At 33.1% G+C, this 15,572-nt stretch overlaps 1 protein-coding gene across 20 annotated transcripts in view; it reads right to left on the bottom strand.

Moving 5' to 3' along the window:
* PUM2 (pumilio RNA binding family member 2) overlaps positions 1 to 15,572 on the bottom strand; it is an 89,871-nt gene that overhangs the window by 58,535 nt on the left and 15,764 nt on the right. For 14 of the 20 annotated variants that reach the window (XM_069495055.1, XM_069495059.1, XM_069495051.1 and 11 more), the window contains exons 2-5: positions 14,566 to 14,634; positions 6,867 to 6,975; positions 3,971 to 4,158; positions 3,206 to 3,375 (exon numbers count right to left, since the gene is read on the bottom strand). In XM_069495055.1, the coding sequence (XP_069351156.1) occupies positions 3,206 to 3,375; positions 3,971 to 4,158; positions 6,867 to 6,975; positions 14,566 to 14,616 (518 nt within the window). In that variant the 5' untranslated portion in view covers positions 14,617 to 14,634. Of the gene's footprint in view, positions 1 to 3,205; positions 3,376 to 3,970; positions 4,159 to 6,866; positions 6,976 to 13,193; positions 13,197 to 13,518; positions 13,644 to 14,565; positions 14,635 to 15,572 lie in introns of those variants that run through there. The other 6 variants (XM_069495064.1, XM_069495065.1, XM_069495062.1 and 3 more) reach the window with 5 other exon arrangements.

The following is a 15,572-nucleotide window of genomic DNA, read 5'->3' as shown; positions in this document are numbered from 1 at the left end:
TTCCGGGTCACTAACCATGCCACTTTATCACATTTTGTTTTATTTAATACAACTTTCATCTTAAGAACTGTCATAGTTTGAAGGTATTTAAAAAATATTATCAATGATTATACTCAATTTGAATAGCATAAAGACGTAACTCAAATTTACAGATAAGAAAATTGGCCAATATCACAACTTAGGTTTATACTACTAGAAACCTGTCTCAAACCACAGACAAAATTAACAGTTAAGTAGGAAAAGCAGATTATTAAGTAGTAAATATGGTTTGAAAGCTCAATACCAAAACTTAACCCACCATACTGCTATGCTGCCCACCAGCACATAATTTTGCCATAATATCTTGTTTAATAATATTTAAGGGAAAAATCTGGCCATAAGAGATCATTATGGTCTTCATCACTTAAGGGAGTAAAATGTGGGACATAACAAAAAAGGCCACTGAACTAAAATAAAAGGCTAACTACTCTTGACTCTTGTCCTTTAAGTAAGATTTTGAGCAAATCATTTCATTCTTGAAGCCCCAGTTTCCTTATTGAAGAGACCAAGGAGATGACCTTCTAGTTCTAACTAATAAGAACAAAACAACAATTTGTGAAAGCCCTCTATGACAACTCTCTAAAAACCATCCGCATCCCAAACTGTTTCAGTTTAAACCATCAGAAAGAAATGTGTCACATATTTATCAAAAATTAAGTACATACAACATGAAAGGTATATTCTATATTAAAAAAAAAAACAAAAACTTTCTCTACTGTATGGCCTCCTTAACTTCTATAAGAAATTCATTTGCATTGGACTGAATTTTAAGTATTGTATTTTCATTATCATCCTTCATAGTCTAAACGTTGTTTTCACCTTATTTCTAGACATAACTGATGCTCATCTGAAGTCTTTTATTCTACATAAATATTTACATAAATATTTACATAAGTTCCTTTCCCTTATAAGAACTCATTTATTTTTCAGAGTAACCATGCATTTATAGTATATTCAATCATAAGTACATTAAGTAAATGGCATTAACTGTTTTATCTAGCATTTAATGCCAGTGGTTACATCTAATTCTGTCCCCAACTTTGGTGCTCCACATTGGAAAAATTTGCTAACATGTACAGACTACTTTATAAAGCAATTCCCTGATTTTAAGACTTGTTCTCCAGATATTTAACTTACATTTTATTAAAAAGCAAAACAAAACAAAAACCACTCTCCTTGCAACATTAGAAGATTTCAAACTTCCTTTCCCTTTAGCTACACCCAATTTTGCATATGAACATTCCAAATATTCATTTTTCATTCAGTACATATAGGAAGAAAAAATGAAACCGAAATTATCTTCTTTGAAATCAGCCAATTTAAAAAAAAAAAAAAAAAAAAGAAACAAAAAAAAACAAAAAGAGGCCGGGCGCAGTGGCTCACGCCTGTAATCCTAACACTCTGGGAGGCCGAGGTGGGCGGATCGTTTGAGCTCAGGAGTTCGAGACCAGCCTGAGCAAGAGCGAGACCCCATCTCTACTAAAAATAGAAAGAAATTATATGGACAGCTAAAGATATATATATAGAAAAAATTAGCCGGGCATGGTGGTGCATGCCTGTAGTCCCAGCTACTCGGGAGGCTGAGACAGGAGGATCGCTTGAGCTCAGGAGTTTGAGGTTGCTGTGAGCTAGGCTGATGCCACGGCACTCACTCTAGCCTGGGCAACAGAGTGAGACTCTGTCTCAAAAAAAAAAAAAAAAAAAAAAAAAAAGAAAGCCCCATAGTTCTTTCATACGTTTCCATTCTACTCCAGTAATGTATATATGGATAATGTACCAGTTAATGTACATTAATGATGTGCTGGCACAGTGACCATATGGCCACAGCTATTCTGTTGAAATGTTTTTACATTGTCAAGTAGTAACTAATACCGTATCTAATTAATAGTTTTAAACATGTATCTAAAACTTAATGAAATAAAATTAGAATGCTAATAGACATTAAGTTCATATTAATATCTTAAGGGGAGAAGTATAACCTTTCACAGGAAATAACATATAGCAAAAACTAGAGGACATATTAGGTAACAAAAATCATTATGCTATCAGTGGTGCTATTTTCTTGCTATAGTTAATGGTGTATTAACACTTCAATTATAAATGTATACTCTGAAGGGTTTATAATATAATCAAGTAAGTTTTAAATGCATGTTCTTGACTAAAACTTAGGGTAGGTAATAGCAGAAGAGCAAGATCAGGATAAGGTTCTAAAACAAATTGATTAACATTAAACTTATTTCTTATCAAAAGAGGTTTACTGGTTTTGGATGCTTTTTTGCACTCAGAACAGATAGAAATCGCTCTGTTTTTAAGAAGCATTGTTACTCTGCTTTTAATAATTAAAAGCAATAAATGTAAAAGTGTACCCCCCACCATGTACCTATATTCTTTTATCTAAGATTCCATGGTTCGCAAGACCTCAAAGAAAAAGCTCATTTTCAGGTATAGGCTCCAAAGCATCTCACTATTGAAATAAAAAGTACAGGAAATCAATATAAAGAAACAACTCCCTAATATGTACATAAATGAACACTGTCTAATCTAAGACCAAAAACTAAAAGAAAAAATTCTTACTTAATTGCCAAAAAAAGGCAACTGAAAAGCTATAACTGAAAGAATTCTCGGTTTGAAGCTAATTTTTTTGAAGTCTCTAACATGTTCCCCATTTCCTATATGCAGGAACGATATCAGGAATTAGCATAAACTCATAAGACAGGTCACTGTACCTTAAGCTAATTTTATCTCATTTCTAAAATTAAAGCTAAATGGAAGGCAGGGAATAAATACAGGGGTAGAAGGAAGAGGAAAACTCCACTTAAAGGTGCTCAAAAGCAACCCCAAGGGGGAAAAAAATCAGATTAAACCTCCACTAAATTAGAGCAGAGAGGAAAGTTTAAATTTAGGCTACCATATTAGCAGAAAAGTAACAGCAGCTTCTAATATTACTCTTTCAACAGCACGTACTGTTTTAGAGACAGTTTTGAAGATTATTTTAAAAATGGTTCAATCACTAATTTTTCTTTTTAAAAAAATTATTTGTCTAGATTAACACAAGGTACAAAGGAAATAAACCTAAACTGGAAAAATGTCTAAGTGAGTCACATCAACTAATAGTAATAATCCCTACAGAGATACGCTATTCTTCTTTAGAAAGTTAAAATCTTACTTAAAATCTTTGCAATCGGCATCCATTCCATTTGGCAAACCTCTGCCATTTATTTTAGAATCATCATCATCGCCTTGTTTAAGATCTCTGTTTTGGTCCTCCTCAAATGGAGAAGCCTTGCCTTTTTGATCTCCTTTCTCAGGTCCATCTGTTTCAGCATCTCTAGTGCCCTGAGGAAAAAGAATCTGTTTGATTCTGAATAGTTAATAGAAAACAAAATAAAACAAAAAAAAAGGCACCATAAGGTGACTAAAACTACACTACAGTGCATGTTAAACAATAAAAGCATTAAATCTTATTTTAATTTTGTAGTCAACTAATTTATCAAAAGCCAAAAATTTGAGTACAAACTAGTGATTTATAACAGAAGGGCTAAGGCAACCTTAACTATAGCGGTGCTGAAAAAGCAGTTAACACCACAAACTAGATTAATATTCTGTTTAGTTTAATGCATATACAATTTTGTTTAGTTATTTTCTCATCAAGCACTACCAGGAGTAAGCAATTTTAATTTTGTAAATTATCTTTAAAAATTAACATGGCTTAATTTTTGTAACATGGTTAAGATCATAAATATTTCTAATAGTTCTATCATTCCATGTATTTCAAGAAGTGGCCAAGTGATGAAAACAAGAGCGCAGATGGATATAAAATTTCCTTTATTAGCTCTAGGAAGGAGTGAGGGGGACAATCTGACTTAAAAACAAAATAAAACCAAATAACTACCAAGCAAATATTAAATATTTCTTTATTCAAAATACTTACAAAAGTTCCCTTCCTAAATCGAGAATCCAATTTATCAGCAGGAGAAGAACTTAATACATATTCTACCATGCTCACACCAAGGCCTCCACTTTCTGATCGCGGAGACAGTATTGCATTTACTTCACTGTTTCCATGAAAACCCTGTCCAGATCTTCTCTGTACCATAATAGGCTGGGACATTGAATGGTCTGTTTGGAAGAAAGGATGTAATTACATATTTGTACATTTTATGAAACAAAATGTAGTTACACAAATTAATATACACAGTATAAAAAATTAGCATATTGTTTTATTTTGAATATTATTACTAATTTTTATAGAAAGCTCTTCATTCTGTTGAGACTCACTGGCTGGAGCACATCTCTTGAAAACACAGAAGGAAAGAGCCATTTGGTAATAAACAGGTAAAAACCTTTGTAAAGAGCAGTCAAACTAAAAAGGTCAACGAAGGCAGAAACATTAACCTGAAGGCTCAGTTGCTTGTAAGAATCATATTAAAGTTAACCATCTTTTGGTGATTCACAACGTAACAATTCATAACAAAAACTTTCAGGGATAAAATCTAGAAGAATAAAAATAACTTCTTCCAAATTGGCAGAACCACTTCTCAAGCTCACAGTTTATGGGCTGGAGAGATCATAACACATGGCTTTAATGCTATAAAGACAAATGAATGAGTTTGAAAAAAAATCACTAATACAACAGAATTTAAGTCTGTCTAGCCCTTAAACTACCTAGGATGAAGTATCATAGGAGCATAATTTTATTAACTATAGTAATTTTGAAATGATGCTACTTTTGTTAAGCTAAATTATAACACTTCCATTTCATGATATCCTTTCATTCAATCATTCACTCATGCATTTACGTAGTTCAAATATTGATTTACTCTCTAGTATGCTAGGCATTGAGCTACGCACAGAGAATCCAAGCACAAACAAGATGGTCTTTGCCCTCAAATAGACTACAGGTTTAATCAGAATAGAATACAAATGCTTCAATTTGTATTGATACTATAAGAACAGAAAGATGGGGGCATCAATCCCTAGCAGTCTTAGAGTGACTACCAAAGGAGGTAATATTTAAACTAAATATGAAAGATAAAAAGTTAAAGTAAGAAAATTTGGGAGAATAGGGGTACCGGGAGGCATTTCAGTTTACAGAAACTGCATGTTCAAAGGCCTAGAAGTGCTGGGAGAACATAATGAAACTGGCAATTACAAGCAGTTCACTTCAACTGAGGAAGGGTGTGATATATAAGTCTCCTGCAGTTATGGAAAAACCGATGTTTCTTAGAATGACAATTCCTTTAGAACAAGGAATGTGTTATTCATATTTGTACATGCTTGGCATTCGGTAACTGTTAGGTAAACAAATGAAATTCCATTCATTTCTAATTTTCTCATGTTTTCTGGTAAAAGACTAATATTTAACTTCAAAATTTTATCTATGCAGCTCAAAGTTAAGTTGGGAGAGGGAGGAGTACAAAGAATCAATTAAAATTATAAATTTGGCATTTTCCCTACCATCCATCTTGAAAATAACCTCCCATTACCATTCTGTGCTCAAGGTGCTTTGCTTTTTAACACCTTAAAAAAATACTTAGTTCTGGTAAATAAAGAAATTATCTATTCAACTTTCAAAACAGATCCATCAATCAAGTTATCAAGCACATGTACTCTTGGCAAAGAATGTGTCATCTGTGGGGAAAATACATCCAGTCCAAATTACTGAATATTTTAAATTAGGAGTCTAGTCTAATATTAATTCTAATTCAGAAAAAAAAAAATTCCTTGAGGGCAAGGATCATATCTCATTTATGTTTGTATTCTCCAAGCTGGAATATTATGTAGCGGTTGAACTCAAAATTTCCAACATTTTAAGAAAATTTTAGTCTAAATTATCTGTTACCAAAGTTTTCATCCTATTATGAGTATTTTAAAAAAAAATACAATTTTCTACAACTTTCTAATTTTGAATTTTAGCTTTTTGGCAATTATTTTAGTTGAACAACAAATTTTAAAAAAATCTATTGAAGCTTAAGATCTTTCAACATATTTTAATGATATGCAGAATAAAGAAACACCTGGTAATTTACACTCAAAATACAATGTTAATTGGTAATTACCATCCAGAAATTTGTTTTCATATTACTTTGGTCATTCTGCATAGTTTAAGCAAGAAGAGTTAAACTTGGTAATAAAAAGAGAAAACTTATTTGTAAAATACATGTTGATATTCTATCTGTACACCTCTCAGATTTTATAAATCATAATCATTTAAAAACATAATCAGTAAAATGATATGCTATCTTAAGAATATAATGATGCTCTTTATGACAATAAATACTGTCATTTCTGCAAATTATACTCCTTATACACCAGTAAATTTTCCCTTAACAGTTTCTTAGACCTAAGTCTCTTCCCTAATACTTAAAGAAATAAAAAGCATTCAAAGACCTGCTCCCTCAGGTCTTATCAAGGCAGTTTACTTCCGTTCTGGGTGCAGCAAATGTCTAAAGCTAGACTGAGCTGCAATTAGATAGTCACTGTCATCTAATACAACTGAAAATTCCCATGGATAAATTAATATGTCCTCTATTTTAATGGGAATTCAGAATTTTATAATCAGAGTTAATTAAAAAACAAAAACCAAAAAACTTCTTAATAAAATGTTATTGTAACAAACACTTCTAAAATTAAGTGTACTAATCAAGTACAACAGATGTGCTACCAGAGAGACAAGGGTTAACTGCCATAAGAAAATGTGCATAGACTTATAAAATCCTCAAAGACATTACAAATTTTCTCCTGGTATTTGCTGAGGGTGGGCAGGGTTTGTTTAAAAAAAAGCGTTGAGTATATTCATAATTGTCACACATACACCGGTAACTTACGAGAAGTTCCCCATGCAGTCTCTCTCCATTCATCATCCCCAAGAAATATGCCTTTTTGTCCATCTTTTGTTGAATCATCAGGTTCCCAAAACTTTTTGGTAGGCAAAAGCTATTTGGGGGCGGGGGGGGGGGGGAATCACAGTTAAATTTTATTCTGATTACAAAGAATGAACATACAGGAGATAGCAAACATATCACTGATATGTACATGTTAGTTTTTATAGCTAATGAAAATTCAGAGTGACCTATTTCTGAATTGTCTTGTTAAAGTAAAATAACTTTTCACTTATTTTTATGTACTGGCCTTAATAATTCTAGACCTAAACATTAACCAAAGTCCACTTCTGACTTTTCTACATTTTTTCAAACGTTTTATTATGCTATTCTCTTCATATATGCATTTATTCAAAAGGGTTATTAAATTTCTTCCTCAAGGACATTTAACGTAATAAACACATCCACACAAATGGTTACCATTTTTCTTCACTTCCAAGTTCTGTCCTTAGACCACCTCCTTATCCTTAGTTTCCAGGATGGAAAATATTTTTTCTTTCTTACTTCAGTTACTCAGTGGAAGTGAACTTTACAACTCTTACTGGCTCCTGAATGCTATCAATATGTAAATGCCATATCAAGAAACCGTGGATAGTAGAAAATATGCATAGAAAAGGCCCACAATCTTTAGCAATCTCAAGGTGCTATGCTTTGTCCTATCTTGCGACATACACAGCACATAAAAATATGTTGATACAAACATTCACTGATTACTCAAAATGTATATTTGGGCAATTTTTAATAATTCTTTAATATTCATCCAGGTCTCTCCTTTCTACCATCCCTGTCACCCAGAGGAGGAGGACTTAGGATATATTTGAGAAGAACAGATCGGTTTTCGGAGACGTGCACTTAGCATTTTAAAGAAGCACTCATAAGATACTCATCCCTCTCAGCCCACAATTAGATGACCACTCTTTCAGGGTTGACAATCAAATCTGTATATACTTCTATTACTATATTTACCATACTAAATTTCCTGTGTTTGCCTCTTTAAGGGCATAGTGACCTCATATTTAGGGAGCCCGCAAACATATAAACTATAATAAAATGTTTAACTTAGTAACACCTGAATTACTAAATTGAGAGGTAAGATTATCTGTGCAAGAGATAAGATTGAGAAGTAAGATTGTGTGTAAGATACAGTAAAGCATGAACAAAGGCAAAAACTTGAGAAAATGTACAGTGTATAGAACAGGGTATGAGATGGAGGAACAGATATTGGGGAGGCCAAAGAACGATGCTGGTAAAGTCAACCAGGTCAGATTATGAGGTCCCCTAAAGACATGGTAAGGAAGCTGGATATCATATTGAAATAATGAGGAATCAAGAGAAGTTAGCAAGAGTGACCTTATGTTTTAGAAAACAACTCAAGTTGTAACCAAGAGAAGGGGGCAAGGAGAAGAATTACAACAAGAGGGCCAAGATAGCAAGAACTGAAAGAGGGTATTCGCAGAAAGAAGTGAGAAAGTAAAACAGATTTGAGAGTCAAAGGATCTGAACACAAATGGTGGGGAAGGTGGGTAAAAAAGATAAAACTTTCAAAACATGGGTAACAAGGTAAATGGTAGTGCTATTAGCCAAAATGGAAAAACAAAAACACAACAAAAGTAGCAGCTTTGAAGGGAGGGAGGAAAATTCAATTTGGGCATACTCCTAACTTAGATCTTTTGCTAAACAAAATATTCCTGATTTTAAAAGAAACTATTTAAAACAAGAAGTTTTTTGATATTAGGATCTTCTTGGACTGTAAATAATTTGTATTTATAAAGTATAGCCATTTTAGACAATAATTTGCTCTAACAAAGATTGTGGTACATAAACTACAGCCTCCTCCATTCCTTCAATTTAAAAAATCTCACCGTAAGATTCATGTAAATATTAAAACAAAACATAAAGCTAATATTGATATTAAAGCACCATACTTGATATATTTAAATAACTGAATGTTTATTCATAGTAAAACAAGTTAATCCCTTAAAAATAAGCCATTTCAAGATGAAAATAATTCCTAAAAGAATAAAGAAATGCTTTTATCCCATACTTCACAAAGAAAAATCTGTTTCAAAATAAGAGAACAAGTAAGGAATCTAAAAGTTATAACTAACAGAAGCATTTATCAAAAACCCAGAAGTGGCTAAAACAGGCTAATTTTCTGAGGTAGTAGAAATAACAGAACTTCTTTTAGGATCCTGTTCCAGAGTCTTCTGGGATAAGATTCTGTGAATGCCTTCATTGACAACTGCTTTAAAATGTAATTGCATAGCTAGGGGGAAAAAAATCTGTCAACCACTTATCAAGCATGCCTACTTTGCCAAGCACTATACTATAAGTAGCTTTCCATTTTGCAAACATTTTTAAGTTTTCATGCACAGAAAAACAATTCAGTAGTTAAAATTATTACTTCTACCAAAGCCTTCACCAACATTCTAGAAACTTTTCTGTGACAGTTTAGACACTGATTCAAATACTTTTAGAGAAACTACTAGCTGGTGACCAAGAATAGATTAAAATGGACTAAATATAGGGTAAGGCAACAACTCAGGACAGAATAGTTAAAGAAGAATAAGAAAAGAAAAAGTTCAATAATGCACTGATTAGAACAGCAATAAAAACAGAGATTTGCCCCTGGAGACTCTTTTACTGTAAAAGAAATAGGGAAGTATATTACAACAGAAAACAAGGCTAAGAAACCTCACAGATCTGTAAACTATGTTATACAATATCACTTCATATTAATTAGTTCCCTAACTAACAAAAGCTCTAAACCAAGATTAGGCAACTCGAAGAGTTTCTTGTCAACCTACTCTTCTATCCTTTTAATCTGGATATGACTAAGTGAATATACAATGTCCTTTCCTTAAAAAGTTTCTGTGTCAGTACTCAAATTGAGTTGTTGAAAAAGAGAAAGCGAAAAATAAAAAAAAAAAAAGAAAAAGAAATTTAAAAAAAAAAGGAAGAAAAAAAGAAAAAAAAAAGTATCTGTGGCTTGCCCTCTCCATCTCCAAAGAAATCAATCAGCACCCTAGCATACTGCATCAAAAACCAATCAATCAATGAAATTCCTGGTTCCGGCTTTACACAAGGTATACTTATATTTCAGATTTTTCTAATACAAATTATATAAAATCTCCAAACCAATCAAATTAACATAATCCAAAGACAAAAGGATTTAAAAGCTAAATGTTTACATTATGATGTTTGAAATTAGGGTGTTCATATAACTTATAATCCAAACTGGGACAGTTTGAGAAAGGGGATGCTATTAGAATTATAGTAATAATAGTATAACACATAAATATCTGGATGGTCCTGGGCAAATACAGGATGTAAGGTCACTCTACTTACAACTGAAGTTCATAAAAAACAAGAATAAATGCTAAAAAGTAAGTTGTGGAGAAAACAAAAAATACAAGGTAATTTCCTAGAACCCAAGAATGGTGCTTTTCCAGGTTTTAATCTTTTTTGTTAATAAAAGATAATACTACTTTTTATTTTTTCAACTTGTACCACTTCCCCAAATCTTCTCCATTCCCAATATTCCTTAGTATCCCCAGCAAACATTATTAAATGCTATCACTTCCAACAGGAAGTAGTATTGTAAATAGTCAAGACACTCATGAGTTCAAACTGCTGTTCAAGCACTATTGTGTGGCTCTGGGCTGGTTTTTAACCTTTCTGAGCTCCAGTTTTCCCATCTGTAAAGGAAAGATAATAATAAAGGTCCTGTCATAAGAATTATTATGATACTAGAATGAAATAACATAAGTACTGCTTAGCACAGCATCTAGCACATGGCAAACACATAAATATGAAATACTTTGACTACCAAAAGTATGAATCCTTTATTATAAAACATGAGTTTACACTAACTGGCTCATATTTAACTGGCTAATTATTTCAAAGAATTATTATTCACTACAAAGATTTTGTCTATAGCTATTTGCCTTTTTCATTTTCTTGAGTCAGTTTTTAATATTCCAGGGGTATGATGAAACCCCATGACTTTGGGATAACACTTACCTAACACAGTAACATTCCGCATAAGGAAACAGAGTCAGAGGTTAAACTGTCTAAGGTTCCATATACAACTGATAAATGGTAGCAATGGGATTTGATCCCATTTTTAATAATTCTGAGGTCCTTCTCGTTACACTTAACTATCACAGAAGATAGTTCTTCTCAATTAGTTTAACTCATCAATATTTCTAAAATTGTCCAGTATCCACCACTAGGTATAATAAAAAAAAAAAAAAAACAGGCCGGGTGCGGGGGCTCACGCCTGTACTTCTAGCACTCTGCGAGGCCGAGGCAGGAAGAGCGTTTGAGCTCAGGAGTTCGAGACCAGCCTGAGCAAGAGCAAGACCCTGTCTCTACTAAAAAAAAAAAAAAAAAAAATAGAAACAAATTAGCTGGACAACTAAAATTATATAGAAAAAATTAGCCAGGCATGGTGGCGCATGCCTGTGGTCCCAGCTACTTGGAAGGCTGAGGCAGGAGGATTGCTCGAGCCCAGGAGTTTGAGGTTGCTGTGAGCTAGGCTGATGCCACAGCACTCTAGCCCAGGCAACAGAGCGACACTCTGTCTCAAAAAAAAAAAAAAAACCAATTTAAGATATTATCACGATATTCTTCCAATTATAGTAGGTAAAGTTTAAGACAGATTTGTTAAGATAGGGATTATGTAGACAAACTATGATCAGCTCTTTAAATATTATCTGAAATGGCAAGTTTCCATTCCAGTTATCCCTAACAGTTCACATCAAAGCTAGAGCATTTGAGAGAGTGGTGATTCATACAAAAGGTTATTCTTATTACTATTTTTAAAATAGTCTTATTCAAACTCATAATACTAGTGAGAGATCTGAGAGAAAACAGAAGTCTCCTTACTCCTCTATTTTCCACTTCATCACACCATGTGGAATCTTAGTACATAAATTTTCTGTAACATTTTCTTTAAATATTGTGTCAGAAAAAAGGGTGCATTATTTATCATACTATCCTATAAAAATACTCTCAAAATAAAACACATTAACTCAGTGATTTAAAGTTAAACCCTGCATTCCCCCAAAGAATTTCAGGCAGAATCCTCTTTCTTGTTATTTAAAAAAATAAACAGGAACCTAGTTATATACACCTCAACAATGTAAAGAAGATAATAGGGATGTGCCTCTGCAGTGTATTTGATTAAAACATTACACTAATGAAGGAGTTCAGTCTCCTGCGGATTAGCTTTGCTCTTTAAGCCACATGACATAATGCTGCCAGGTCTTTTGACAAAAATATGCTATAGGGAAAAAACAGAAAGGGTGAATTTATGAATAGATGAATACAAATCTGTCCTTATTTTTGGACGAACAACCAGAAGAAACTGCCCTTTTGATGATGGCTCAGTAAAGCCATCATGATCTACAAAACATAATACATTTGAAATTAGTCCTATATGCAAATGCAATGCTTTGTACACTAGAGATTTACAACACTTAAGACACAATAAGCAAAAACTATTTTTTGCAGAAAATCAAGAATAGGACAATCTATTTTTAAAAAGTTTGCATAAAAAAAAACCCAAACATTTTTAGAAAACTCAGGAGCCAGAAAACTCAAGCCTTTTTAAAATTTATTCCAATGAAAGAATTCTGGGATAGAACAAAAACCAAAACCTCACCTGTCAGGAAAGGAGGAGAAGACTGGTGAGAGAGAGACAGGCAAAGAAGGAAATCCCAGAAGGTTCCCTGCTGCCTGTGAGATGAGGAAAGATAGAAAGGCTTGTGGGAGAGAGAATCCAGAGACAGAAATCTGAGTAGGTTTCTTAGCTATCTCTTAGATTTAACAGTATTCGTTGGTAAACTGTTAAGAAAAAAACTTAATTAGTGAAGACAGCTTATTTAAAAATAAATTTTTACTGGATGAAGGTCAGATACATTGACCTGCTGCTATCCACCAGGTAGTCTAAATTCTAATCACTTTTACTCTGTATCTGACATGTCCATTAAGAAAGCCTGGATTTAAGCTTATTTCATTTAACATGCTATTCAACCTAGCTCCTCTTTATCAAAAACCTCAGATACCCTTCCTCCGCCCCCAAATAACTAAACTCTTTCAACTACGTTTCTGCTCATGACATTTTTTTTAAAGATATCCTTTGGATTTATCAAATATTATTTAGAAAGGGAAAAAATGAGCCAATTTATAAACATATACACAATATACATCTAAGAAGTAAAGTATAAGGAGTCTAACTAGAATTAATGTAGGGGTGTGTAACTCTACCTGCTCTTAAAAGAATCAACAAGTTCACAGACTAGAAAGCTGAAACACTGTTCAAATCTGCTTTTAAGATTATGTTATTCTGCTTCCTAAAGACCAAAGAAAACAAGTGGCAGGGAAAGAACAAGAGCCCTTTTCAACTGCCTTTTTATTCCCCCACAGCATAAATAATGCCTAAGCAGACACTGCACTGTAATGAAGCTACATTTTTTTTCTTTAACAAAAAAATTACTCCTCTCAAATTTTTCTTGGGGCCCAGAATTTTACCTTATGCACTGAACTAACAAGTTTATTTTGGCAATACTTAAGCTTAAGCACCTTAACTCACCCTTAAATCAGTCCTCTGAAAATGACAAACTCTTTGGAAAACGCTGTTCTGAAGAAGGGGAGGGTTAGCTAGCTGCAGGGTGCCCTCTTGTGGCCCAAAGGAGTGACTGGACTCTTTTTCTGCATCTGAAGAGCACAGCATTGGATGGAGTGAGTCTCATGAAGGTCTCTAATCTACCAAAGTAAAATAATCTCCAGGAGCAAGCAGTTAATTACACGTCTTAGGTCTGTTCACTGTTATTTTCTATTATCAAAGTCTATGTTAGTAGTATAGAACATGACAAAATATAGATGTGACCACAAGAGTTTTCATAAAGTTCTCTAAATATTCATTAGCTATATGGGAAGCTAAGTATTTTTGGTGCCTTGAAATATGTAATGGTGAGGTTAAATTGGGTACCCCAAAGAAAAACATAGAATAACAGGAATGATAAAATCCATTCAAACATGTAAAGTACCTAACTGTGCTAGGCATTCAAAGCTAGCAATTTACAGGGTAGACAAATATAAAACAAACTGTAAACAGCAATATAATAAAGAACTAGGAGAAGTCTAATGAACTGATTAATTCTACTGAAGATAGCAATGGGACAACAGACAGGTCTTTTCAGTAGACTCTTGTAAAGAATTAGAAGTTTATTAACCAAACAGCTTTAGGTGAACAAGAGATTTTTTAGAGGGAGAATAGTGAACAAATCAAGTGTGGCTAAACCAAACACAACATACATATATAAAACAACAGAACAAGGATAAAGGAAGTCATTTTCCTCTGAGCAAAGCTAATTATAGTTCATTATCAAAATATAAGGCATTATCTAACCAAGTCAATCAAATCACCTAGACACAAATAATCATATTAAAAATTACCTACTGCTAAAAGTTAAAAGCTAAAATTCCAACTAAACGATTGTATAATCTGAGATTTAAAAACCTCCCGTTTAGTTTGAAGCATATAACCACTATTTCAATAAGATTTAGTTTTAAAAAGTTTCAATGGCTCAAAATAATTAAAGTGAGATATAAATTCTTAGTATTCATACATACTTACCTCTCCCATTCCCCGAGATTCTAATGCAAGAGCTTGAAAATCATGATTCATTTCATCCAAAGATCAAACCTGTTGAATAACAAAAACAAAAGTTAGTAGAAAGAAACTTTAAACAGACTGCATCAACTATTTCTGATTTATACTGCTGTTATTACTAATATTAGCATGACATGAGATAGACAAGAACTGATTTCTCTATGAAGACAGGTTTGCCCTGTCCACAGGTGGGTACAACTTCCAATTTTCTCAAGGTATGGCAACTTGTGGGACACCCTGTATATAAAAATGTGTGGAAAAACAGGAAGTCAGGGGTTCTTAAGCAAAAGAACAGATGGAAAGTAAAGAAGCAAACTCAGCACTAAAATAGTTGTATTTTTATATTGTATTTCCTATTATAAAATTATTTTGCATTACTAATTCCTTAAGATTTTTCAAAATTTCTCAAGATTTCATTATTTGTGGGCCCTATGCAATGATAAAAAAATTTCTACCTGTGAAATGATAAAAAGAAAAAAAATTCACTGTGAATATTTAGCAAAATACACTCTCTACCAATAAAATGGTGATCCAATTCTACCTGAAAGCAACATTTACTTTACTTAAGCTGCTTTGAGAATACAGTATTCAGAGTACAATATTTAGCAATCTCTCATTTTATCACAAATCTCTCCTCTTTAAAATTCCCAATTATCTCCTTCCATTCCCCGATGTGCCACAGGAAATTTCAAATTTACTCTTCTTTCGCCCTTACTTCTAATTTTAATTCTTTTCTTCTTACACCCAATACCCAATCCCTTATCAAGTCCTGTTAAGTCACTTAAGTTGATCCATTTTCCAGCTGTCTTGTTGTTCAAACCACCATCACCTCTTACCTAAAACAGTGCAATTCTCTACCTGTCTCCCCATCCCACAATCTAATCTCCAAAGTGTAATTAGTCATCTTTTTGACCTGTACTCTGATCATGGGACTCTCATATTTTAATCCTTCCCTTAAAGATAAAGCTCAG

This window comes from Eulemur rufifrons, chromosome 19 (assembly GCF_041146395.1).
Source record: "Eulemur rufifrons isolate Redbay chromosome 19, OSU_ERuf_1, whole genome shotgun sequence".
NCBI classification, from domain to species: Eukaryota; Metazoa; Chordata; class Mammalia; order Primates; family Lemuridae; genus Eulemur; species Eulemur rufifrons.
The sequence above is the reverse complement of the archived record's forward strand: the minus strand, read 5'-3'. Positions and strand labels throughout refer to the sequence as shown.